This window comes from Perissodus microlepis, chromosome 14 (assembly GCF_051167445.1).
Source record: "Perissodus microlepis isolate ML-2025 ecotype Zambia chromosome 14, ASM5116744v1, whole genome shotgun sequence".
Taxonomy (NCBI): Eukaryota; Metazoa; Chordata; class Actinopteri; order Cichliformes; family Cichlidae; genus Perissodus; species Perissodus microlepis.
Genome location: NC_140474.1, coordinates 18610602 through 18638114, shown reverse-complemented (window position 1 = coordinate 18638114; position 27513 = coordinate 18610602). Strand labels below are relative to the sequence as shown.

The 27513-nt window shown below is 40.8% G+C and overlaps 1 protein-coding gene across 6 annotated transcripts in view; it reads right to left on the bottom strand.

Moving 5' to 3' along the window:
- grik4 (glutamate receptor, ionotropic, kainate 4) overlaps positions 1-27513 on the bottom strand; it is a 353377-nt gene that overhangs the window by 92288 nt on the left and 233576 nt on the right. For all 6 annotated transcript variants that reach the window (XM_084949763.1, XM_084949764.1, XM_084949762.1 and 3 more), the window contains one exon: positions 13538-13703. In XM_084949763.1, the coding sequence (XP_084805889.1) occupies positions 13538-13703 (166 nt within the window). The remainder of the gene's footprint in view (positions 1-13537; positions 13704-27513) is intronic.

Below are 27513 nucleotides of genomic sequence, written 5' to 3'. Positions count from 1 at the left end.
GTTATGTTATTGATAAGTCTCCTAACTTACACAGTTGGTATTAATGTAGCAGCTCTTTCCCAGTTTCACTGATTTAAGTGTTTGAAACACACACATTCGCACAAAACTTTTAATACTAAATTACTGTACAGTCCTTTTCTTCTCACACACGCACCGCTGATTTGTTTGAAGCAGCTATGTTATTTTCAGTCTGTGTTATGTCTTTAACCTATTCATTTTTTCCCCTAATGCTATAGTTTCATGTTCCTTTGTAAAATATGCTGCTCTAATGTCAGTGTACACTGATCCATAATTGCCATTGAAGAAATGCTGCCATCACCACCCTCTTCACGTGAATGTGCAAACCTTGTGGAAACCATAGGTTTAACTTAGCAAGCTGATAATCAGCTCCGTGCAAGCGATTATCCTGATTGCTAATGTTAGGTTAAGTGAATCAAAGTAACGGGAAGACTGAACGGGATTTGTACTGTGGCTGCAAAACAATTCCAAGTCGTCACCCCTCTGCTACTGTGCTCGACACTTGGTTGCCGATGTGCATTAGGACCCCATTGGTCTCGTCTGTCAAATAAACATTATTCTAGAAGTCTTGGAATTTGACCAGAAGCAACTTTTCTTTGTAACATTTGAGACAGAAAATGCCCTGTCTTCTAAACAAGTCATACTTGTTCTTTTTCTAATTGTACAATGTGAATTTTAATATTTAATATGCCATTCGAGGCGTGCAGAGTCTGAGATGTAGAACTTGGATTTTTTGCAGTTTTTCTGAGCATTTCATGGTCTGGCAACTTCAGCTTTTATAGAGGTGCTCACTCTGGCTGATGATCAATTAATCAATTGCATTTGAATGGCAGCCCACGGCTGCTACTTACCTCCTTAATTCCTGGAAGTTTGTACTTAATTCTTCTCATGACTTTACTCAAACGAGTATTATTTTCGTTCAGATCAAGTACACCGATCATCTTTAACGGCGGCTATCAGGTAGCTATCAAACTGAAAGCAATGAACTTCTCTCATACTCTATCCCCTGGTAATAGACCATTTGACTCCAGTTGGTTGAGTGGGATTTGCCTTAATTAAAGCATAGCCGACTTAATCATAACACTCCCGGCAGCATTTTACGAGTCACTTTGCATCCATATATTAGCACACCCAGAGAGGATATGGGCTAATTTTCCATATAGTTGTCTTGGGAAACTTGGAGTTCAGTAAGATGAGGATAAATACAGCCTCAGTAAATCTGAAGGGCTTGTTTTGTGGTGGCACAGTTTGGTGTTTTCGTGACACTGATGTTTACTTAAAGCATCTGTGAGGTATTTTGGTAGCAGGCACAGAGTGCACAGGTGTGAAGAGAGACACAAACAGGTGGAATATTCACAGGTGGATGAAGCAGCAAAGCAAAGTGAGTTGTAGAAATGTTGATGAACCATGTGTAAAATCATATCTGCTTTTTTGAGCAATGCCACACCGCTGGTACTTCAGAGGTTGATGAACAAAGATAAGATGAAAACTTGGACGAGCAACAAAACTGTGCCCGAAATACAAAGAAGATATTTTAACGAATCATTCCCCTGCCAGTGTATCCCTTTAATTCGACATTAAAAATTAATGTGTACTGCAGTTGAAGTGTCATTGTCAATAAATCTGTCCACATCTATATTAATATGAGTGATTCTAAAACTCCACAGATGCTTTGTACAGCAAAGCAAGCTTATCCTTCAGTTTATTGAATCTCTGCAGCAATGTCACGCCAGCAGGACCTGCATAAATCTACTGCATCTAAATTTTGACTAGCGCCACACCAGATTTCAGCAGCATTACACACAGCCATCCCAGCATAGACCTTCATTAAATCACCTGAAAATGATGCCGGGCTGCTATAAAAATCACACTTAAAAAAAAAAACTCCTGCAAAGGCAACCTGTTGTGATAATGTCACAGTGTGTCTTATATAGTAAACTTCCAACTGAAATAGTATTGGAGCAATGCTGGTAGATTAATGGCTTTATCATTTTTGATTGTCACATTTTCAGTCGTTAAAACACACACACACCGTTTGACTCTGAATGCAGACTGTAAGGTTTGTTGTAAAGATGGACCGATCTGATATTACGTATGGGTATCAGTCCGATACTGGCCTAAATTACTGGATTGGATATCGGAAAGAAATAAAAAATGTAATCCGATCCATTAAATATCACAAAAGCACCTCACAACTTGCGACATGGTGTAACTCAGCTCATAACCGTAGCACGTTGGAGGAGTAGGGGTCACGTGATAGAGTGGCTGTGGCGTGCAAGACCTGTGGGAGGAAAAGGGGGGCACAAAGACATACTTTTCTTTCTAATTGTCATGTCTATCTTTTAATAAATAATTATCTGAATCTTTTCATCTGATGTAAAATGTATATAAGTCCATTATTGTATATAGGAACTATTAAGTCAAATTGATAACTTAGTAAGCCATAGTACTTCTTCCTTTGGGAAAATACCATCTGTGCAGTCTGCAATTCTGTTGAGGAAAGATGTTGAATCTATTTAATTATTGTAGAAAAATAACTAATTTCTGTGCACTTTTTTTTAAACACATGCATTAAATTAAAGTTGATTACGTCAATTAAGCATTATGAGGCGGAGGGCAGGGGGTGGTTCCCTATTTTTTTTTTTTTTTGCTGGGAGTTTGCAACCCTATTAGTTAGGTTGTTTAATATTTCTGCTAAGTACTCTTTAAAATACCAGAATAGGGAGGATGGTGTAGGTTTAAGTTTATTAGATTGATCAGTTTTGCTGAACCATGAAATATTTTGGGTGCAGTGTATTTTTTGCATACAGGTATAACAGAATAGCTTTAGTTTAGTTTAGTTTATTTAAACTTGAGTATGAAGATTTATGAGTATGAAGATTTATGATATCGGTATCTGACATAAAAAAGTGATATCGTGCCATCTCTAGTTTGTTGGGCTGTTATCATTACATTTTCCTTTGACTGGCACAGCTGTTTCATTGCAGTGACATCAGCCACATTACTGGCTAAGAAAACATTTATTAATGACACACTCTCTGATTATACCTGATTTCACCAAGGCCTTTCTATGTTGCTCTGCTGCACCTGCTATGGGCAACCACAGTCTGTGCACCCAAGACAACCCAAGAAAACCAAAGACACTGACATTAAAGTTACACTGGTGCTCCATTCATATCTTGGTAGATCTCATCATATTTATGTAACATGTCATGAGAAGAGTTTGAAAGGAAGCATATGACTTTGTAGGAAATGACTTGCATTAACATAGCCTCCACCTGCAGTGTTAAGTATAGAGTAATAGTAAATTCGCAATCCAGACCTTTAGCAGATATTTAATATGATTTATTTCCAAGGCAACAGCCAAGCAGTTCCTGTCACATTTAGGCAGCTTTGGTGCTGCAATTTTAGGTTATCAAGCTCATTCCTCCAGCTTCTCCTGCACATTCTGCACATTAACACAAGCTGCAGAACTGTTCCAGGCATCGTTATCATGCACTGAGCTTTCGACGGCCGCCTGTTTTTATGGCACTATATCAGCCAGCGTGCTTGGGTTCCTGCACCTGGTGACCTGCATGTGTGCACTCGTAAGACATCACCCTCGGCTGCTGCAAGCCAGATCAGCTTCCTGCGTGGTACCATGCAGAATATCTTTGATGAGTTTGAAAGCAGGTTTAGCTTAAGTGCACTCTTTGTCTCCCTCCTGCAGCCTCTCACGTATCTCAGGCTTTCAGTATGATTTCATGATGAGTTCATGACATTAGACGCTACAGTGAACTAGATGTTGCTTGCTAAACACAAATACAGTGACACACAGGAGACTGTTCTCCTTAGTGTTTTGGCTGAAGAAGATTTGAAGGGAATCAGAGTCTTTTTCTTTTTACTTGGCTGCTTTACACAACCATGTTGTTCCCTCAGTGTTTGTTCTGGTGAACCAGTTTCAATCAAATGAAAAACATGCAGCTGAATGAAAATTTTGCTCCTGTGTAGTTAGACTTGGATAGATCCCCATACAGAAAAAACAAGTTCTGTGAGACTATAAGTGTGTGTGTGTGTGTATGTGTGTGTGTATTCTGTAAATTATCCTCTCCTCTTCCTGAAGACTCGGTGTGTGGGTTTTTTTTTATACTTATCTTCTCTTACTCACAACACAGTTTGAACCCACAGAATTGGTTATACACTTCATAAATCCTACTACAGTTTCTTTTAAGCTGGGACTCATGTCAGCAATAGACATACAATTCATTTACTTTCTGTTGTGAGTTACACAGACTTTTTTCCTTTGAGGAAATAAAATGTGCGCTTATACATCGTTATTGCTTATAATGGCCTCAAATTCACCTCAACATTCTAATGGAAGAATCTTTCCTATTGCTGCTTCCTCGTATTAAGAGTGTTCAAATGTTCAACCACAAAATGCCTTTTATTCTGAAACTAACAGACATTGTAACTTTTCCAAAATGTTGTCCAATTACCTGCAATCAAATCTCAAAGACTTAACAGTCTTGAGTTTAAAGTTTTTCTTGCAACCACAGGTTTGCTAAAGGTTGGTGTCCAATCTAGAAACTATTTTATGCATTTCCACTAAAATATACTTGCTCATCCAAGAAATCTGACACTGGAACAACATGAAATAATCACTGCACCTTAAATACTGTCACATCTGGCACCAAGATGTTAGCAACAGATTCTTTAGCTTGCTTGCTAGAGTTAAGTCTACTTGCCTTCTTTTCATAGCACATCCCTGTGACAGGTGTTCCCAAGGTAAACCAGTGTGTAAAAACGTGATTCACCAGGCAAGACGAGCTTCTTCCATCGCTCTGTGGTTTAGTCCTGATGCTCACGTGACTATTGTTAGCATGTTTGACAGTGGACAGGGGTCAACACGGGCACTCTGACTTTTCTGCGGCTATGCAGCCCCAAACTTTGATGCACTGTGTAGTCCGACACCTTTTCATTAGAACCCAGATTAGCCTTTTTGTCAATTTGGGCTACATTAGCTCATATGTTGAATCGAACCACACGGTCACCCCACACATACGTTAATGGGCCTTGGCCGTCCATGAACCTGTCACTAGTTCACCACTCTTCATACCTTGGACCACTTTTGATAGATACTGACCATTAGAGACCAGAAACACCCCACAACAGCTGCAGTTTTGGAGATCTAGCACTTGTCAAACTCATCCTTTTTTCCTGCTTCTAACACATCAACTTCGAGGATGAAACGTTAACTTGCTTCCTGATGTATCCCACCCACTAACAGGTGCCATGATGAAGAGATAATGACTGTTATTCACTTCACCTGTCAGTGGTCATAATGCTAGGCCTGATCTATGCAGTCCTTTGACCTATTCTCATTAGTTTACATCAGCTGCTCCTTCTCCCATCCCGTTTATACCGATGGCTGCTAGTTTCATCGTTTAGTTTGGGAAATCACAGACTGGACAGTTTAGAAACACAGCCATGGTCAGATGCATACTCCTCAATGACATAACAGAACACTTTATTCCACATGATTAGATTATTTCAATTTATTGCACACCTAAATGATGATTCAGTAGCCTACATTAGCAAGGCTACTGATCGGCAGTCTGCACAGAGGACACATTCACTAAACAACCCAATTTAAGGTGTTATTGACAACTCTTAAATCACTACACTGCATGGCTCCACTTTATATCTCAGAACTCTTGACATCTTATTCCACTCACAGATCACTCGGATCAGTTGCTGTTCCACAGTCTTGGCTTAGAAGAAAGAGGGATGTGCTTTCACTGTTTTGGAACAAACTCTCTCTTCCCATTTAAAACTACATGTACAAACATTTTACAATGTATTCTTAATGCTTTGTCTATTGGCATCATTTCTTCTCTTCTCAGCAGCTTGTTACTCTGGTTTAGAAAGATGGCATAGAAATAAAGGATATAATAATAATTATTATTATTATTATTTTTGACTACTATTATTAAAGGAGTGGAAACTGCGAGACATTAACAGATGATTTGCAGATGCAGCCCACAGTTTTTTTTTAACCTATGAAATAACCCCAATTACTCCTACATAATGAACCCTCAGCTCTCAAACCTGTCAAAAAAAAAGGCTGGTTCTCAAAGCGCCAAGGTAGAACTGCCACTATGAATGTCTCAGTGAAAAAAAGTGTATTTACAGGCCAGACACAGCACACACAACCAAGCCCATCAAACCAGGTCTTAAAGCTACTGTTTAAGAATTCTAACATCCGGATAAAGAGAAGACTTGTCCTTGGCTCAGATAAGCAGGGTTTGAATCAAGAGAAGGCATTACATCCTGAAAGTTTACAAGAGCACACTTCTGTTTGTGTGTTGTGTGTTAGTGAGACCAAACTTCCTCATTGGCATGGAGGACACGTGGCCGTGACTCTCACTCAGACACAGATAAAGGTGAGGGCTGACATTCAGCTATAGCAATCACTCATTTACCTTCCAGATATTGTTGGCACAGGATGACTGCAAGAGCACTCTCTCTCTTTAACTCCCATACAATATAAAACAATAAAATATAACAGAATAATACGTAATGAAAATTTCAATGTCTCAGATAAAGCTTTTTAACATAGACTCAAAAACCTTTATGACAGCTGTACATTATGGTGACTCATTTAGCCTTGAGTAATAAGTAAGACCTAGTTTTATGACTTTGCCATCACTGGGACCATCAATTTAAGGTGTCGCGGACAAGGTAATGTGTTAAAACACTGCATACAGCGGGTCGGAGCATATTCTCTTTTTCATTAAAACAAATAACCAGGAAAGCAGAGCCATTTGTACAGACGTTAATCCACTGTTCTCTCTGCAAACTGCATTGAAAGAGATTGCTAATATGAAATGGGGGACATGCAGTTCTGCAGAAAGGTTAATTTGTTGGTTTCTCAGTATGAATGTTATATTACTGTGTGACAGTGTTTCATTGATAGAAAAAAATCATGAAAAATATTTGTATTTCTTTGTAAAAGAAAAGAAAAGAAAGAAATCCATGAAAATGTTGAAGACAGATGAATGGATTAATGAGCTAATCAGTGATTTAAAGTCTTATTTAGTGACTGTAGCATCTGTGGACTCTAGCTTCTGATTAGCTAATAGATACTAAGGAGGTCAAAGCTCCAGTAACACTTGTATGAAGAGCAGCTTTATTATTGACCAGTGGGTTTTGGCCTGTGACCCTGATAATGTGTTGCTGGAGCTTCGACCTCTTTAGACCCTTGTTCTTCTCCATGCACCCTGGAAGCAGGTGAAGTTGTGCCAGAGACCTTCATCCTGTTTGCAAAGAGATACTGCCACACAGTATCCTTGGAGTGAGGAATGTAGATGACTCTCCATTTAAGTGGTTTCCTGTGGATCAATATTTTGGGTGACTTCTGATTATGTTTTTTTTGCCTCTGTATGCACCACAATCAAGATGTCATTAAAGACTTCAGTTCAAGTTCAATAAAAATTGCTGCAACAACTTTTCGCCATTTTTGTCTTTATACATAGTCCAACATTTAAAAAATGTAAGAAAAACTAAAATTAGTTTTAATATATGGACAGTTTTTTTTTCAGTGGCTTCCTTGAGTCTAGAACCCATGGACATCACAAAATGCAACACGTCCTTCCTTGAGATGCTTTGCCAGGCTTTACTATAGCCACGTTCAGTTACTGATGCATGCTCTAATAGGCTGAGATCAGGTGACTGACTCGGTGATTGAAGAATATCCAATTTTGTTGCCTTGAGAAACTCTTGGGTTTCTTTTGTGGCCTGCTCTGGATCATTATCAATTTTCACTGCAAAGTTCTTTCTGGTTTTGCCGCATGCCCACGCCATAATATTATCTACAACATGTTTGACAGATGATGTGATATGATTTGAACTGATTCTCTCCTGTAGACCTTAATAATGAAATGCCTACCCGCTTGGGTGGATGTTATAAAAGATTGTCCCTTAATCATGGAAATAATTCTGTCATCATTCACTTCAGCTGTTTTCTGTGGTCTTTCAGACCTTTTGGTGTTGCTGAGCTGGTCAGTGAATTAATTCTTGTTAAAAATGTATATGATTATTAATTTGGCCGATCTTAATGTTTTCTCTGTTAAGTTTATTTTCAAATATATTTTTTCAACCCAATAACTGCTTGATTTTCTTGCACTAACATCTTTTTTAAATGTCATATTGACAGATCCAGTGATCAACGACCAACCTGAAAATTTAACATTTTGAATCAATTCCAGATGCTTTTTGAGGTTAGTTTGTAATAAAATTGTCTTTCAGAAGTCAATTTACTTTTCAACTTGTGAAAATGAGGACTTTGTGTAAAAATAGCTGTAAGTCATGAATAGTTAATGCAGTACTTTTGTTAAACCTCTTGAATTAACACTGAAAGTCTGCCTGTCAGCCACATCTTGATTTGATGTAAAATCCACTGTGGTGGTGTATTAGGCAAAAACCTTACAGATCTTGGTTTTGGATAATCTGTGTCCAGGTAGAGCGTGCAGGAGGAAAAACAGGATTCCAGCTTACTCCCTCTGAGCTCTCTGGACAGTTACCTGTGATATTCATGCATGGACTCAGTTGGGTAATTGTACAGAAGCTGAACTACGTAGCATACAGTCCTAATCGCTTGATTTAGCTATTCATAATGTTTTTTGGTTTTTTTGTTTGTTTTTAACAAACATCTCCTCTCCTAATTTAAAATGTCTAAAAACTCCCAAAGCTGCAGTTCATTAGCACAGATTTTGATGACTAAAAATAACGTAAAGCCTCAAGCAAAAATGAAAAAAATAAAAATCAGTTAAAAAAATAACACTGATTTGTTGATAAGTGGGCGTGTGAGACAGCTTCTGTCATCCACTGCTTTAAACAGACCAATCACAGAGCCCCGAGTGAGAAATCTGCATAAAAGCATTTTACCATTTTTTAATTAGACAGACAGACAGACCAACTTTGCACTTTTCTTTAGTAAAGATAAATTCTGCACAATTACACCTGTGGATACAAACTCACTCTCCACAAATCTAAAAACTCATTATTCTGAGTCAAAATTATTTCATAAAGCACCAAGACACTTTAAATCCTACTGCCTTCATCTATTCAATGAGAAGATTTTTCAATTACAAAGGGCAACAAAAGAAACCATGACAACTTGCACCACCACCTTTACGCTGTCTACTGACATTGCTGCCTTTTGCATCAGAAACATAAGTAGCCACGACATAATTACTATGATCAAAGTCATCAGAGAGCCTTTCCTCCCCGAGACCCTCCTCTGCATTACTGCGTTCCCATCATTCTTACACCTTCATACACATTCCTGTTGACAGGTCATTTAGATATCTCTTCCACCCGGACTAACGCTGATTACAGTAGTAATGCCATTGCGTGTGAAACATGGAGAGAGATAGTAGTCATCCCTGGAACCTGAAAGAAATGGAAAACTGCAATTCATAAGATGGCATCGGCATACAATTATTAGCAGAGAAAGAATAATAAGCCTAAGGCCTAACTTTGCTCTCCAGCTAAGCCTATCAAAGAAGGAAAATAGGCTTTTGCAAGCATTAGTGGACAACTATACGACTGAACCTAAAATTCCTGTACCTGCACTGCAGCTACAGATACGTTGAGTTTATTTGATGTTCCATTTTCTGCTTACTGACAGCTGAACCAATCACTGCACAAATAAAAGAGCAGTGCAGCACACCAGCGAATTCTGTGCATGCAGTTTTCATGTGTTATTTCTTCCTGTTAAAGCCAAAACTACAAGAAATGAACAACCTGTGGGGCCTCCTGGCAGGTCTAAAGACTCAACAACACTTTGCGTATTACAGTCTCACAGCACCACTGCCACTGTTAGCGAGGGCTAGCTAGATTAATGTTCGTGCTGGTGTGCACCATGCCTTTGGGCACAGCTTCACCTCCACTGCTGCCTCCTCAGCCATTACTGGAAAATATTCATGGCTTGGCCACGCTCTATTAGGCTGTCACTGGCTTGGGTGATTAATGAGGCTGGCACATGTGAACGAGTAACTGACAGCAGGCTGCCAACCGACCAAATGACTGTGTAAGCTGACAAAGAAGGGTGGAGCTGGTGCAGTAGGAGCCAAACTCGAATGAGTTTCAGCTGATGGTGCTGCTGAACACAATCCTCGACCAACACACACACAAATCCAGGCATAGTGCCATTTCCTGCATTTTCTGTTGAATGAATGAGGGTCACATGAGAGAGTGCAATCAATACAGCCGAGTCATGTCCTGGACCGTCTCCTGCCTGTTGCTAATGTATAATTCCAGTGTGGTTACCTCCTCGCTTGCCCGCTCCACACTCTTTCATATCATCCAAGAAGCACTCCGCTCTCCTCCTCCTCTCTCATTTCAGACTCCCCTTGGTCTCTTCTATCTACCTCTCATCTCCCCTCATTCTCCTTCTTCTCATTTAATTTCCTTTGCAGTCATCTCTTAGCTCACTGACACAGAATAAGAACCTCCCCACCAAACCCCGCACCCACTCATACGGCCAAAGGGAATAAGAAGCGCAATGTTAAAATTAGTTTATTTTCACCAAACCCGGGTTTGGGGAAAATGAACTAATTTAAATTGCATAACTAATTTAAATTTAAATAAACTAAAATAAACTAATATTGGTGGCCACCAATATTAGAGGGATAGAGTGCCTAAAAGGTTCACTTGTTATCATGGTTCGCACCAGAGCGGCATTAATACGACTCTCTGTGGAATAAATGTCACAGAAACAGGATTTGATCCCAGAACTGGAAAAATTACTCACAGATACAGGAAATATGTGGGAAAACTACATATTTCACCCCATAATATTTATTTATATGGGCAAAGTAGGTGCGGGTAAACCGCAGATAGAAACACGGGATTGTCTTTTAGTAAGTTTAATTAATTTATACCATTTTTCATCTTGAAAAATGTTTGACTGTTTAAAATAACAAAAAAAACATTCATTTATTGTCCCCGAATTTGCATAAAAAAGTGAAAGCCCCCCCCCAAACAAAACTAGCATGTTTTGATGTAACACGCCTAGCACACATCTAAGAGGGAAAAAACTCACCTTAGAGGTTATGAATGAAAGGAGACTCCAAAGTATAGAGCCAAAGACAACCAAAGAGAGAAGTTGATAGCCAGCAGAACTGAGAATTGAGATAGGCGGGGTAGGCAGCTCACTGTGGCTCATTGCCATCTCTACTCTGTCTGACACATGGTTGATATCTGCAGCCTATTTCCTGTCTTCAAAGGCTTGTGCTGATTAGAAAAAAGGTTAGCTGGTGCCACTCAGGGGGTCACAGTGCCTTTGTCTTGGGAGTTGTAATTACTGCATGCTGAACTAGAAGAGGGTGGGAACAAGCCATGATTTAATCTTCCTCTCTATTTACAAAAATAACTTCTCTCAAAGAGATTTTCAATCGTTTTTAAGGTCATTCAGTTAAGTATCTTCAGAACCTAACACGTCTCACTGACAAAGGGGGCGGTCAGATCACTGGTTGTTAGAGCTGCAACCTCTGCCCTCACTTTCCTTTTGTTTCTCTCAACGAGATGTTTTGTTTTGCGCAAAGTGTTTTAAGAGTGCACACACAGTCTTACAGAAAACGCAGCGAGCCTGAAGACTGAAGACAGTTTATAGATCAGATACAACATAATGCGCTAAATCATTATTTAGTTAATTTAATAAATGACAATGATCTTGAAAAGGGAGACGAAATAAACGCAATTTATTTTTGGGACGCAGGCGTCGGGCGTGCCGCTGTGAGGGAGTTGTAGCTGTGGAGTGCAGCAGCTGCTTTAGAAGGAAACGTGTCGCAGGGTGAGATGTTGATAAAAGCTGCATCTGTTGCCAGAACACAGTCGGCGCGTGTGCGAGATGCCTGTGCGCGCTAACACGTGTTAAAGGGTGGCAGACGTTAAACAAAAATGTTTGCACTTTGATGGTAGATGTAGGGGAGACAGTTTGCGAGTCTTCTCCACAGGTATGTGCGATTGTATATTTTGTCACGAGCAATGTTCCCTCTAAACTGCGCGCGTGCGCAATTGTGCACTGCTGGCACAGTCTCTGCACAGAAAAAATCTGCGTTGCGCACAAAAAAAATTCTAACCTGAATTGAAATTAAAGTAAATATGTTAACAATTCTGTTTTGCAGTGTTAGTCAGTAAGTGACTGGCTGCTCCCGTATGGGATTACAACGATGCCACCTTATCCCATAGTCTAGCCAATCACACGAGTCGCATTCGGATATACGCAGCTAATCAACGTCGTTGACAGGCTATAACAGCGTCCTTATGTGCCGACACCGGTGTTTTAGCTAGCAAAGCGGCGTGGCTGATGTGGAGTGAAGCCACGTCAGTGACAACGTGTACAACCATTGGAGATGTGAGCAGGACAGACGGAACAATTAACGGAAAAAGTGTGGACTTTATAACAGTTTTTAAATTGTGTTGATCGGCCACGTAAAACCAGAGTTGTGATACAAAATATATGCAGTGTTTGTTTTTCGTCCTGAGTACTATCATTGTTTATATTTACTGCGGGAAGACACGGTAAAAACTGCGTTTTATAAGGAAAACGCTCGAAAGCACTCTCCACCTGTGAGCAAAGATGAAACCAAAACACCCCCCACCCTTTCCCATTGGTCGAAAAATGTACCATGTTGATCAATCAAAACATGGCATTTAGTTGTTAAGAAATGGGAGGAAGTTCTAGGAGTGACTGCGGTTTTGAGTTGTGAGAGATTTGCGACGTTTAGCGCAAATCTTGTGTAGTTAGCGTGTAGTGTAGTCAATAGTTTTGTTGTGTGTGTCAGAACAATGAGGCGACTCTTGAATGTTACAGGTGTTACAGGAGTGATACATCTCCTGTTGTCAGGCCTGCAGGTATCAGGCTGCTGTTCTCCTTTATCTCATAGTGGACAGAAATTATTTTTTGGAGTGGCACAAAATGCCTTGGCTGCATTTTTAGGTAAACAGCTGCAAAAAACTTTGTTGTTTGCAAAACTCAGTAACTTTTTTGAAGAAGTAACTATATAATTAATTGCCCAACATTGGTCATTATATACTGTATTTTGCAGACAGAGAGTTACAGGACTCTCTCCCAGACCACAGACTCATAATACATATCAGAGCTTTATAAAAAAAAAAAAAAAAGAGAAAAAAAATAGAAAGTAGTGTTTTCAAAATTGGAGTTCAAGTTATTTTTACTTCAAATAGTGTTAACATGCTACACAGGTCATGAACAAGATTTTTTTTACATTTTCATTGTAAGTGGGCTAAAGCAGTTAATTAAAAGTAGTCTAACATAAATGTAAATGCTGTAATTTGATTATTTTAATAAACCATGTAACTTGGATGGATTCGATGCTGGCGAGACCACAGTGCACACGTCTGATGTCGCTCACAGTGGTCCAAGGGATCGCTCAGGGAGTTTGTGTGTTCGCTCAGACACATGAAAAATTAGAGGGAACATTGGTCACGAGTGTGCGAATGCTGTACTCACAGTCGGCCTGGGCACAGATGAGGCAGGCGGTGGTGCTGTTGAAGAAGGTGAGAAGGCCGGCCACGGCCAGGCTGATGTCGGTGTTTGTTGGTCTCAGGTCCAAAGTGGTGAAGCGGGGGAAATGAACCTTCAAAATGTCCTCTGGAGCGACCTTGACATAGGGCACCTGCACAGAGACAACTGATGTCAGACTATGCGTTCCACTTTAACTATTTTCTACTGAGATGTAGGAAATTTTGCTTTTGAGGTGATGTTTAAAATGCAGCAGACGTCTACAAACAGGAGAAGCGTGAAAAAAAAGAGATTAAAATCAAGAGAATGTGGATGCGAACTGCGGGATAAAATAGCAAGTTGCCAGCAGTCAGTCAAAGGAAAGAATAGCTCAGATTAAATCTGTTAAATCTGTTATGATGAACTACAGGCAAGGATAGCCCGAGGGTCTGTGGTAATGGGCATATTCAGAAAACACATATTTTTCAGTGAGTGAGGCACTGAGGCTCGTGTAATGTACTAGTCTGGATCTAAAAACGTGTTTTTGTTCCACCCACGCAAACAAGCCCTCGTTAGAGAAATCTTCAGCGTGGCACCGCCTCATCACCAGTTATGAAACATTTGTTTACCTGGCTCACAGTGGGGCCGCTCAGCTGTGCACATTTAAGTAAAACATCCATAAAGCACACGCATGCACACAAATGAATATATAATATATATTTTAGCGCTTATTTATTTATTTTCTTTGTTACCCGATCTTCAGTAATGAAAAGATTTTCTGCGGTATGAGAACTGGCACTATGCGGCCACAGCTTTCACAGGCGAGGGTGGCAAAAGACAACATTGACAAGGAGATTAAAGTACAGACTCTGAACTTTAATTTGTGAAGAAGTTGTAGACCACAGACCATAAATTTTGAATGAAAAAATAATTAAGTTTACCGAGAAGGCAGAAGCTCTGTAAAAGTTTTTTTTTTTTTTTTTGTCATTTGTTTCTCTGTCTTCCAGCAGGAATACAGAGCCAAGTGAAGCGTGGCCAAAGGATAATCCCATGAAATTTTGGTGCAGATCTGAACTGATCGGGAAAAATATCCAGATATTTATGTAGTTTTCACATCACTGAAGAGTAGACTATCGGTGTTGACAGAGGTCAGAACTCTCAGAGCACCTTTCTAGTTGGATTATGGAACATGAACCCCAATAACATCAACAAAACCATGGTATCATCCCTGGTGCTCTGTCAGTTCTCTAATGCATCACCCCACTTGTTTCTTACCTGCTTTAAACATATCAAATTCAAAGCGTTAGTGATCTTACTGCTAGCCCACATCAACAGATGGCTCCGCTGATGGCCTTCTACATATCCAAACGACAACTCTCATATTGGGCATGCTGTTTAAGCTGCTTTAACCTTCCCACAGCTGCTGGCTGCTGTGCAAACTGCTTTGCAGCCCACTTCCACCCCAGCTCCTTCTTTCATGCTGTGGAAGACCTAATAAATATCACGACTGCATTGCTCTCTGTTGGGGTCTTGCTGCTGCTGCTCTCTCCGCTTCCATTTATACATATGGAGTGAAGGGGAGGTCTCAGGTTACTGCAGGAGTTGGCTGCAGGTGGATTTTTTTTTGACTGTAGCTGTTCTGACTGAACACGAAATCTTTAGCAGAGGTTAAATGATTACCCTGACCACTTAGAAATACTCTACTTAGCGATACATTTTAGGAACTGTTGAATAACAGTTATCACAAGCAGCCACAAACACTGTATAAATATAGAGCAAACAGCAAAAATCAATAAATATATCATTCTAAAAACTTAAAAACACAATGTGTGCTTTTAAAAATGGCCATACGCATTCTATAATACCTAATAGAGTTAAATTACTACATTGAGTATTGCATCTTGACATTAAAGTGCATGCTTTATTATACCAGTCCTCCAAAAAAAGGAAGTGGACTAAAGGTACGAGTACAAGAAAGCCAGCCAAGCATCATTAAAAATCAATAAATATCTAATTCTTCAATTCCAGACTCACTGTGATTCACACTTCTCAATGAGATTGAGTCCAAGGCTTTTATAGCAATGATTTACTGTAGCTGTATAAATAGCTGTATTCCTTAGCCACTCCTAATGAATTTATCATCCTGACACTAACAGGTCTATCTAACACCGTTCTAACAGCAGCACATCCCTGCTGTCAGAAGGGAGGTTAAGTATACCGCAGCTAACCTTGGAGCCATCGAGGTTCTCTGAGTTCAGCAACAAATCTGAACCGGGGCTACCAACAAATCTGCTGAACTTCAGAAAAATCATAAATTACATTCTCCCTCTATTCAAAAACACGACTCCCATCTATTTCCCTCCGATGAAATCCATCTCTGCTTCAGTTCCCAATGTGATAATGTGAATGGATACATGCTGTCGGGGCTCACAGTGAGACCTGGGAGGAAATAGGGAAAGCGGGAAAGTGCGAATGAGTGTGGTAGGTATCGGGTTGGTCAGCTGGCAAGGCACTGCAGTAGAGCGCAGTGGGGCATGAAGGGGACGCAGGAGGACATGCTGGGTCCGAAAGGAGGAGCAGGGAAGGGAGCCTCTTCATCATGCCAGATTGCCTGTCTGTGTGTTTCCCAGCACCAATACATTGCTTTTCCCCCTTGCACCCATACACCCACGATTGGTTTTCCATCCCTGCCCATCAGGGTGTAATGGAGTCCCTGAATGTCTGAAGGGATGGAGGCTCGGCCCCTACTGACATCCTCTGTTCGAATGCAATTCATTCCCATCTAAGAGTGCTAAAATCAGACTAATAGCCAAGCATCACACCGGGGGAAATGTGGCCCTGTTTAGGTGTGTCCTGGTGCATTTTCGCAGTTGTTTTTACTAAAATGTCCTCATTTATAGCTCTTTCTCTACCACTCCAGATTGTTTATTCTTTTTCCACGTCCTCCTTCTCTACCCAGTCTTTCCTTCCTTTTCAGCACTGAGGACTGTTGCTATCCCCCCCTGATGACTAAGGGAACCTGACGCGCTTCGATAGGCCGTATCTGAAGCAGTGCGGGTTTAGAAAGCTGCTTACAAAGACACACACACATTCACAGTCACATGCATACACACGGATACATATACTTTGTCCTTTTCCATCAAATTGGCCCACTGGGCCCAACTGCTATAAACGCTGGGTCTCAAGGGAACTACTTGGCTCTGAGTCTTGAATCATCATCAAATTCCACAGCATGCAGGCAAGACTCAAAAAGAAAATACCCAAATAGACAACCTAATCATTTCTCATGAATTTACCATATTTATTGGAATAACTTCATTAACACCCATTATTTTATAGTGAAAATCCACTCAGTGATTATTTGCCTTTTCATAAGATAAATACAGTGAAAATGGCTGTTTAACTAAAGACTAAATGCAGCTAACAGCAAGGCAAGCGAGGACGTTATATATCATAAACAAATTTCCCTTTGGTCACAGCAACATGATTAATTGGTTGTTAAACGGGAGCAGTCGATGCGCTCATCGTGTGAAAAAGTGTTTAAAATCAAGAGTTTAAACAGGGCTACCGAAAGCAACGAAAATCAATCTCCACATTACTAACAGAAAGCTGTCAGCCACATCAAAGTCACCTGCCAGACTTCTTATCTGCAACCACCAGCTAGTATCAGTCACTCTGCTGGTCGATTAATCCCCCCACCACCAAAAAAGCCAAACATCTTTCCTACATGTGTCTTTGCAGGGCACAGCTTCAAACCAAACAGCTGCACCACTTTCAGTTTAGCTTTGGCACAAACTCACCGTCAATCCTGATCTACGCTGAGTTAATTTTGAGCCAAACTGGCAGGTCTCACTATTTACGACTTGTTGATTCTCTCCAACTGACAACAGCAGCAATTGTGCAGATTTGTTGTAATGGTTAAAGTTGCACTTTTCACTCTTCTCTTAGAGTATACAATTAAGCAGACAATTCTTATCCAGCTAACATCTAATTTTATAATCTAGGAGTCACTCCTGTCTTTGTTATTTTCTTATATTGATCTTATTTTCAGTCAGATTGCTACCTGCATGTACACTCGCCCACTTTGTTTGCTACACTATGCTAGTTCTGATTTCCTTCCGAACTGTCCTAATTCTGGTCCACATTGACACGACGGCATCACAAAGTTGCTGACGATTTGTTGGATGCACATCTATGATGGGAACGTCCCATTCCACCACATCCCAAAGGTGCTCTATTAGACTTGTCACTGCAAAAGCTGTTTGAGATCAGAAAATACGACAATGTGGACAGAAAGAGACGGACATGTCAGCAACAATACGGAGGCCGAGGATGCTCCACACCACCAGCAGTCTGAACTGTTGACACAATGCAGACTGGATCCATGCTTTCATGCTGTTTGCAAGAAATTCTGATGCTACTGTCTGCTGCCAAATCAAAACAGCAGTGGCTTTGAGGTGACTGTGCTGTTGTGATTTGGGATTCAAACCAGGAAATCATTTTCCAGTCTGTTATTGTCCAATTTTTAGTGAACCTGTATGAATTGTAGCCTCAGTTTAGTGTTCTTAGCTGTTAGGAGAGGGTGCTGCTGTAGCTCATCTGCTCTAAGGTTCAGTGTGCTGTGCATTCAGAGATGCACTTCTGCATCGTTTGGTTGCAGTGAGTGGTTATTTGAGTTACTATTTTCTTCCTATCAGCGCAAAACAATCTAGCCAGTCTCATTTCCACACATTTTTACCCAGAGAACTGACGCTCACTGGATATTTTCTCTTTTTCAAACCACTCTCAAACCATTCCATATAAACTCTACACAACAGCTGAGCCACATTCAAAATCACCTTTCTTCCTTATTCTGATGCTCAGTTTAAACGTCAGTGGGTCGTTTTGACCACATCACATGCCTGCATGCACTGAGTTGCTGACATGTGATTGGCTGATTAGATATTTGCACTGATAAGGTGTACCTAAAGAAGTTGCCAGTGAGTCTATGGCGAATGTTATGCTCGCCTTAACACCTCTTAACAGATGCTTACGTTTATAGTTTGTTCCCTCTATGGCAAAGCCCTGAAAACAAGCTGACAATAAGTCACTGTAACTCTTAAGGATTCGGTTAAATATGGGGATCCCGTTCCATCAAGTGCTGGGACTACTTGGGCTTCCACATGCTGAAAAGTCACATCATGTCCACTTCAAGTTATAGTCTGCTATTTTTACAATTGGACTGAATATGAGGTGACAGACTTGCATGCAGACACCAGGTGCGATTGTGCATTGGTAAAAGAGAGACTTGAGCTAAGTTGAAAAGAATGGAGACGATTGCTGAAAGAGATACAGACTGAATTGTGTCAGGCTGTCAGGCTTTACTTGCATGTTAAGTTATATTTTTTCAATCATCTTTCAAAGGTAGAAATGATGAAACAAATTATCATCCATTTAACTGATACATCACCAACATTTATCCATTCACCTAAGGGACAAGGAATTACTCCAAGCAATGTAAACAACTTGCCGATACTTGTAAACGAGCTGTACATTAGAATTAGACGTAAGCATCTTTATAGCATCTGCTCATGGCTTTGACGTTATCAGTGTGGGAGTGAAAAAATCCTGGGCAAACAATAAAGCCTAATGTAACTGCTCTGCTTTTAATAATTTGGGAGCTTCACTGTTGATAAAACTAAATAACACAGTGACTGCTGTGAAGAAAGACAGGCGTGCATCGGGGGAACGAAGGGTGGGCGAGGGGAGGGAGTCGGCGTGCAAATGTGAGGCAGAGGAAGGGAGAGAACGGGGGGAAGACGGGGGAGAAACTGACAGTCTGACTGACAGAGGAAGAGAGCAATGAGGTGAGTGACAGAGGAGGCAGAGGCAGGGGAAAGTGTGCATAGGTCAGGGGAGGAGGAAAACATAAACAGACGTAACAGACATAAACAGGGAGTGAGGAAAAGCAAAGGGGTTACAATCAGCACTCATTAAATGGTGTCATTGAATTTAGCCGTGTGAAATTTGATTCTGTTGTTAAAGGCAATCTGTTTGATGTTTCCCCCTTTATTGGTTAATTTCTCAACACGTACAGTTTCAGGGAATTTAATAACAACATCAGCATTTAGCTTTGTTATTGTTTGCTCTCAGCGGGCTAAAAATATATTCAGAGTATTGTGGCTCTCATTTATTATTTAGAAGACGCGGACTTTATTGTCTGTTACAACAGGAAGCTGTACAAGCTGCTTGCGCTTTATTCATTATGTATTAAACTGAGCCGAGTATTGCACTTAATTACTTTTTTCGGTTCTAAGTTAAATATGTCTCTATCTGTAAGAATCACCAACTGTCAATTCCACAAAGTTTTCAATAGCTAGTGAGAATATTAGTGCTCGAGACTGGAATCATGAAATGTTGTTCTAGGTACCAGCTAGACAGTGAAATACAAACCGCAAACCTCATCACTGCAGGGCTGGAAACAAGTCAAGTGTTTTAAAAAATATAAATATTTATATTTCAAAATAGTCCTTTAGGGACAGCATTGCATTGAGCGAGATTCAGTTATGTTGGACTATCCTGTGTTTATCCCGAACCCTTCTGCAGCATTGAGAGGCAATAAAAAAGATGGATCTAGCTTCTGGCTCTGAAACATGGACCTACTCGGAAGTCCTTTAAATCTACATTCTACTTACTGGCCACTAGGGGGCGATATATGTGGCCACGCACTCACTGAAGCCTGACCTCTGCAAACCCTTTCTTGGGCTCAGTCAGTGTTTTCATGTCGTGTTAAATAAATTGTCTGCTTGATTTTATAAATTTTGGTCACTGTAAGTGCCAGACAGGACGATTATCCAGGGGACGTTCATTGATCAACAGCGCCTAAAGCGATTCACTCACAGCCTTGTAACATTTGGTTGTCAGTGGCTGTTTTTAAATTTGGTAAGATATTAAATTTCTTTTTATATACTGTCCACACTGAAATATATCAGTCAGCAACATCCTTGTCTCTTCATTGGTGGAAGCCTCAGCGCCGTTATTCACAATTAAGCTTAGTTTGACTGATTAGGCATTCTTCCTTTTAAAAGGAATTTTTTTCCTTCCCACTGTCGCCAAAGGGCTTGCTCATAGGGGGGCATATAATTGTTGGGTTTTTCTCTGTTCTTTGTATTATTGTAAGGTCTTTTCCTTACAATATAAAGCGCCTTGAGGCAGCTGTTGTTATGATTTGGCGCTATATGGGCATATATGGACACATATATGGACACACTGTGATATATATGTGTGTGTGTCTGTCTGTCTGTATGTGTGCGTGCAATTCCTGCAGTGTGACAGCAAGGCTGGCAGGTCTGCAGACTTAAGTTTGACAGCCGTTTAATGAGGTTGCTCTCACAGGATACAGGGTTTGCACAGGAACAAACGTGCACACAGCGAGCAGTGGAAAAGGAGGAACCTTTATATGGCTGCAAAAATGCCTTTACGCAATTACAATGTGCTAACTATATATTACCTTAATTACACTGAAACTACTCTCTGATCTCCTTGGATTAACTATTTATGAACTCACATGCCAGTGATGCACTCTAACACTTTTTTTTTTTTTTTTTTTTTTACAAATTTCTTTGTATTCTCTCAGCAGTAACCTCTGGCTACCCCTTTTTAATAGAAAATTTGAGCTTACATTCAAGGAGAAGAGTTTGAGGTATTAGTGAAGAGACCAGTGCTCTGAGCCGAAGTGAAGGTGAAAGCTAATTTCCCTTTCGGCCAGTCCAACAAGCCCTGGGTTGCCTCGGTTGTTGAGTTTACAAGTGCCCAAGTCATTCTGCTACCTGTCGGATGTGAACCTAACAGGAGCATGACGGGAGGGGGGGTCTGGGTGAGAGGAGTTGAAGAGGAGGTGGACGTGCAGTAGTGCCATATGGAGGGCAGAGACATAATCAACAACTACATCTGCTGGCTTGGACTCACAGGGGCATCAGATCAAAACTCAGTTTAATAAAGTATCACTGTACTTTTATGGGTCTTGGAACACGTCAGGCGCTGTGACTCATTTACATGATCACACGTTGACCTGATCATTAATTAGCATACAACGCATGCTTGGCAGGAAGCTTAAACTGTCCTTGAAAACACTTAGCACTTCTGCCAAGTGGACAGCAGCCACTCAGTCTCAGTGAGTTGAGTACAAGGTCTGCCTAAGCCAGAGGAAGAACAGTTCATCTAGCGTAAAAAGCGACATAGCTAATCAGTTTGGACATCACCAGTTGCAGAAAACCCGCCAATAGCGCAACACAGAGTACGAAACCTGGCTCGGTGTAACTTACTGCAAGCCAGGGAGTTATGTTGGCCACTGAGCACTGGAGAACAGATGCTGTTGGAGACATTGTCCATCAGTCAGCAAGTGTGATGCCAAGGCCAGAATGCCAGAGAGGAGCTGGCAGAGGTGTTGATCCAGGGTGGCAGGAGATGGAGGAGGGCAGGTGGTACTCTATTATAGCTACCTGGTCCCCTCCTTTTGAAGCAAAAGGTTTATGAGGGTTTTGGGAGACCAGATGCTGGCATTCAGAAAAGGCAAAATCTCGTGGGAAAGAAAGTGGCGATGAGACACTGGAGATAAGTGAGGAAGAGTGTCAATGTTGTCCTCCCAGCAATCTCCATCCATGACTGCTGGCTCATCCCAGTCTCAGGCCATGCAGCCAGATCTCTATTTGTGGTAGTAATGAGCCGGCATCTGGTCCCTGCGGTCAGAGCAGAAGCAGACCAGTGATAAAGATGAAGTGGGCTGTGGATCCCACGGTGCCTTTTAGGAGAGTGGAACATTGACCACGAGATCTCTATCTCATTGATCAGCCAGTTCAGACAGAAAAAAGTTCCTTTCCTCCAGAGAGGTCTGTTCCTCACACCACTGCTCTACTCTCCAGCAAAATTCTTTGTGTGGAAAAAAACCCAGAGAGATGCTTTAAAACTCCCTGTTTGTTAACCAGCTGATTTTAAGCAGTGATTGTAAGGGGAACAAATGCTGTTCTGATTTGTGGAGTTACCTCACACCTCTAATTGAACCTCTGATTAGCTGATTAAACTAACTAAGGTATTTACCAGGAAATATGGTCCTAAACAGTATGCACACTCCAAGTGTTTATCCAGCGCGCTGAAACATTGTGGTATTGCTGAATCCAGAATTTTCCGCAGAGAGTTTTGATTGAGAAAGAGTTTTGTTTTTTTTTATCTATCTGTGGGACTAATCCATTTCTGGGAGTCTGGCCAAATGTTTGAGTTACACCACCCAAAACAAAGCACAGTTACACTACAAAACTGGCTAACAGTTGGCCAGCAAATCTTTGGGAACATGGCCTTTGAGCTGAAAAGAGTTGATGGGGAGACAAAAGATGCGAATGCTCTCGACGGGTCCAGCTCACAGAGTGAAAATTCAGTCGGCTGCCGAAGCAACACCGGCTGGGTTAAGTATCGTCTCCTTTCACATGATGCAAAAACTCTGTTTCGTCTTTGTCTGCCACGCCAAGTAGCAAATAAGCAGAATCCCTCCTCATAGATCAGATCATAGCAATTATCTAAATACATTTTGCTGTCGGCTCTCACTTGGGAGTCGCTCTGTATTGAATCCCAAAGATAAACTCGAAGCGATGGCTTTCAGACAAAAAAAGCAGGTATGAATTTCATGCGCCGGCTCTGCCAGGGTGGCACTGACAAGACAGATCAGTGGTTGTTGTGAGAAAAGGGTCAGCGTAGGTGTGCTCATCTAATTATAATTAAGAAGACACAGGAAAAAGCACCTGCGTTTTGTTTGTAAGCATACTAAATGTACTGATGCCGCATGTACACTTCATCACACGTATGCATATGAACCTTGAATTATGGTCCTATTATGTATTATTCATGACTGTAATTAAATTACTGGCTCATTATGAATAAATATGAAGGGGTGGAAGATTTCTACTTCGATAGTATTTAATAGATTTATAATGCAGCAGGAAAGAAATGCCAAAGATAAATTGGCATTTGGTTATAGCTAATAGAATGAAATAATTTATCACGCTGACACTGCTTCCTAAACTAAAGGGAGCAGCCTTGACACCCTAGTACTTTACAAGCCCAGCGACAGATTGGCGACCTGTCGAGGCGCCAGCTTTCCCCCTCCGCAACCCTGAATTGGGTAAGCAGAAGAAAATGGATGAATGAACGGATGGATGGATAGTACTTTATATGCTCTAGTTCGAGGCAAACAGAAAAGCTCTTTAGCAGACCAAAAAGGAAGCGAAATGTGTGAAGGATGATGCTGCTCCACTTCTGAGACTTCTTCAGCTGAGCACCTGCCATTAAACCCTTTTCGCTTTCACTTCTGAGCCTAATATTTAATTCCCAAAACTTTCCCAAAAATTCACACATAGACAGATGGACACAAATGCACGCATACAAAAAAAAAGAAAAAGAAAAGGAGCTGTGTCTTAATGCAAGTCATTCCAGGTTTTTCCTTTAGCTTGCAGTCTTAAAAAACATTGAAGGGAAGTTTGATCGTTTCATCTAAAGATCCCAGAGATGTTCCGACGACGATAACAAGCAGACGGAGCAGCAAAACAAGTAGATTAAAACTCGAGTACTCGAACCTAAATTGATTTCACAAACAGGGTCAACATCAAAAAACGTTGCACTGCACACAGCAGTGAAAAGCAAATTAGCATTATGCCTTGCTGTATTTCATTACTTCTGAGTGATGAATCTGTGCAAATACTAAGCTGTGAGCATCTCTAAAAGTCTGAAATCTTTTTGTGAGATTTCAGCAGGCGCCGTGCCGTCTCCCCATTGCTCTGGATAAGCAAGCTGCATCTGAAGTTAAATATGTGTCCTCCTACAGCTGGTTGTACTACATTGAAGTAAAATGCAGATCAGCTCTGTTTAATCAGCTCAGACTCGGAGTTGTGAAGAATAATGTGCTGCTTGCTGCCAACGCGACGCTGTTTGCAGCTGGAGCGAGTTGGATTTTACATATAGTGGTCTTAAAGCTCAATTTCAGTGGAGAACTGAACCGTAAGCTGCCCCCACCCCCAAGCAGAACAGGACCCACATAGCAGAACACATACCGCTACACACTCAAACACAGAGATTTATTGTGAGACTGATGGAGGGTGATTAGGCAGACGCAGAGGGAGAGAGAGGGAGAGTTTGTTTCTGAAAACTATCCCTCCATCTCTCTTTATTAGTTTTCTTAAGAGTGGCGCATCCTGACCCGCTAGTCATCTGCAGCTGCTATCTGAGAAGAACTTAGGTAGAAGGGAAATGGCAGGAAAAGAGACAGGCGGAGGAGGTAAAATGGAAAAGAAAAATAACGTATAAGAGGAGACAGGAGAGGAAAAAGTAAGAAAGAGGTGAGAATGAGGACAACACAGAGGCGAGATCAGCGGAGGCTTGTGTAAGGGCAGTAATAGCAGATATTAAAGGTGGAACAAAAGCAGAGAGGTGAAAATTGGTTAAAGCTGGGATGGGGTGAAAGAAAGGAAGAAACTACTAAGAAACTGGGCAATGACAGGAGAATAGTATAAGACCAGACAGCAAAGGATAGAGATGTTTGTTACATCTGCAGAAAAAGAAAGGTTGCACACCATATAAACAAAAAATACAACATCAGACTCGGCTTCAAGGATGCGAACAGACAACACACCTTGGTGTTCATGTAATCAGATGAAAGAGTTGCTTGCTATGGGGACTCTGTATGCCACCAAGCTAGCTAGCTTGGTGGCATACAGAGCAGCAGTGGAATCAGGAGAGTGACTGATAAGACTGATACCTTGGATCTGTATTTAGTGCATGGAATGAGTAATAACCGAGCCGTCCCACAGGAAAACAGTCAAACAAAATCAACTGAAGAAACTGTGACATGTTGTTAAAATCACCAGAAGAAAGGAATCAAACGAACAGATGCCTTTCTTCTCGTCCTTAAAGTGAGTTATTTAATTCCCAGACGCACAGCGCCAGGGAGTATTAAAGAATAATAATGGTTATTTAAAACACATTTTGGAGACCAAAATGCCTCCAGCAAATTGCATTTCTTTAAAGCCGCATAAACTATAAAGACAGTCCCAGTCATGATGAGACGAAAACAAAACAAACAAACCAAAAAATACATATTATGCACAGATGCGTTACAGTGCATGAAATTCATAATAAAATGCATTTTCACTGCATATGAAGTTAAAGGACTTATCCAGTGACAGTTGTTCATAGTGATGGTGAAAGTAAAAGTGCACTCATGATTCAGTAGCATTTAGATCCACCTTTAGCAGTAATAATGTTAAGTAATCATTGCTTTTGCATGACTCTCTCAGTCTCTCATATCGTTGTGGTGGAACTTTGGTCCATTTTTCTTCACGAGGTTGCTTCAGCTCATTGAAATTTGTGTTTATGGACCGGTCGTCCAAGGATCCGTCACAGCATTTCAATCAGGCTGAGGTCTGGACTTTGAGCCATTAGAGTACCTTGATTTTTTTTCTTAGATTTGCTGCTGTGCTTGAGGTCATTGTCCTGTTCCATGATGCACATTTTTGTCAACTTTTGGCTGTCGGCAAAGTCGCCGGGTCCTGTGGCTGTAAAACAAGCCCAAATCACCACCCATCCACCACCGTGCTTAACAGTTGGTGTAAGGTGTTTATATGCTATGTTTGATTATTCCAAAACGTGCTGCTCTATTCAGCATTCAAAGTGCTTTCTACGGAGTCTCTTTTACTCAGTCATATACATATTCAGTCAGTGTATTTATCTATACCTTAGCACTTTTATCTGTTCAAAGGGCATTGTTTCAGTTGCAATTTTGCAAACCTAAGTGATTCTGCAATGTTCTTCTTTTTAGAGAGAAGGGTCATGAACATTAACCTTTAACGTGCTAACAGAGGGTTGTGGAGTTTGACCTCGGGGTGAATTTGCCAGGACATCAATACCTGAGAATACTGGCAACTGTCTCGAATGTTCTCTGTCAAGAGATTTATTCTAAGAGACACTTCTTCAGCTGAGAGTCAGAGAGTGGAGACACACACGCTACAGATTTTACTTGCAAGGGCGGTCACAGAGCGCTCACATCAGAGTGGGGGCCCTGTGAAGTGCACGCTCTGTTCTTGCACTTGTCTTTATTTATACACAAGAAAAATGAAAACATTTGTTCAGTGGAATGTTGATACGTGAGCATGTGCGTATGTGATTGTGTGTGTGTGTGTGTGTGTGTGTGTGTGCGAGGTCAGAACTGCTTGTTCAACTTCTTACTATCGCTGTGGGAAGATTCAGATAAAAATATCAGAACACGTTTTATAAAGAACAATCAGTTCTAAGCAAGGAAAAGGTCATCATGCAGTATTCTATCACATGTAAACTTATATCATTAAAAGCTTATACTGACTACTAAGTACAATTTTCCATTGACATTCTCCATTTGTGACAAATCGTTCTCACTCAGGAATTATGGATACATTGTTTGAAAATGGCCTTATAACCATTCCCAGTTAATCATTCCTGGTGTCTTTCTTCCTTGGCATTGTGTCAACACACACCCGAATGCTCCAGACCAGCAACCTGCCAAAACTTCTGCTTTTATAGAGGTGCTCAGACATGCTGATGAACAATTAATAAATTGGATTCCATTATCAGCACCTGGCTGTTACTTACCTTGTTTTTTCTGTGGAAACAGTAACGATGTGCTTCGTTTTCCATTCATTGCTTCTGTATTTTGGCTTAATTTTAGTTAAATAAATATAAAACTATGTAATCTGTCATGTAGTGTAATTCATCTGAAGTTGTTTTCACCTAATTTTAAGTTTATATACTGGCACAGGGCACGACAGTGTGTAAGACAGTAACTAGTGTGTACTTGTGTGAAAGATAAGCTGACCACATGTTTGTTGTACATGAACATGAGCTGCAGTATTCTGGCTCTGGTATGACCAACTGTGGTGAAACATCTGGAAGGGAGACGTTCAAAAGCATCCAAAGTAAAGACAGCTATTGTG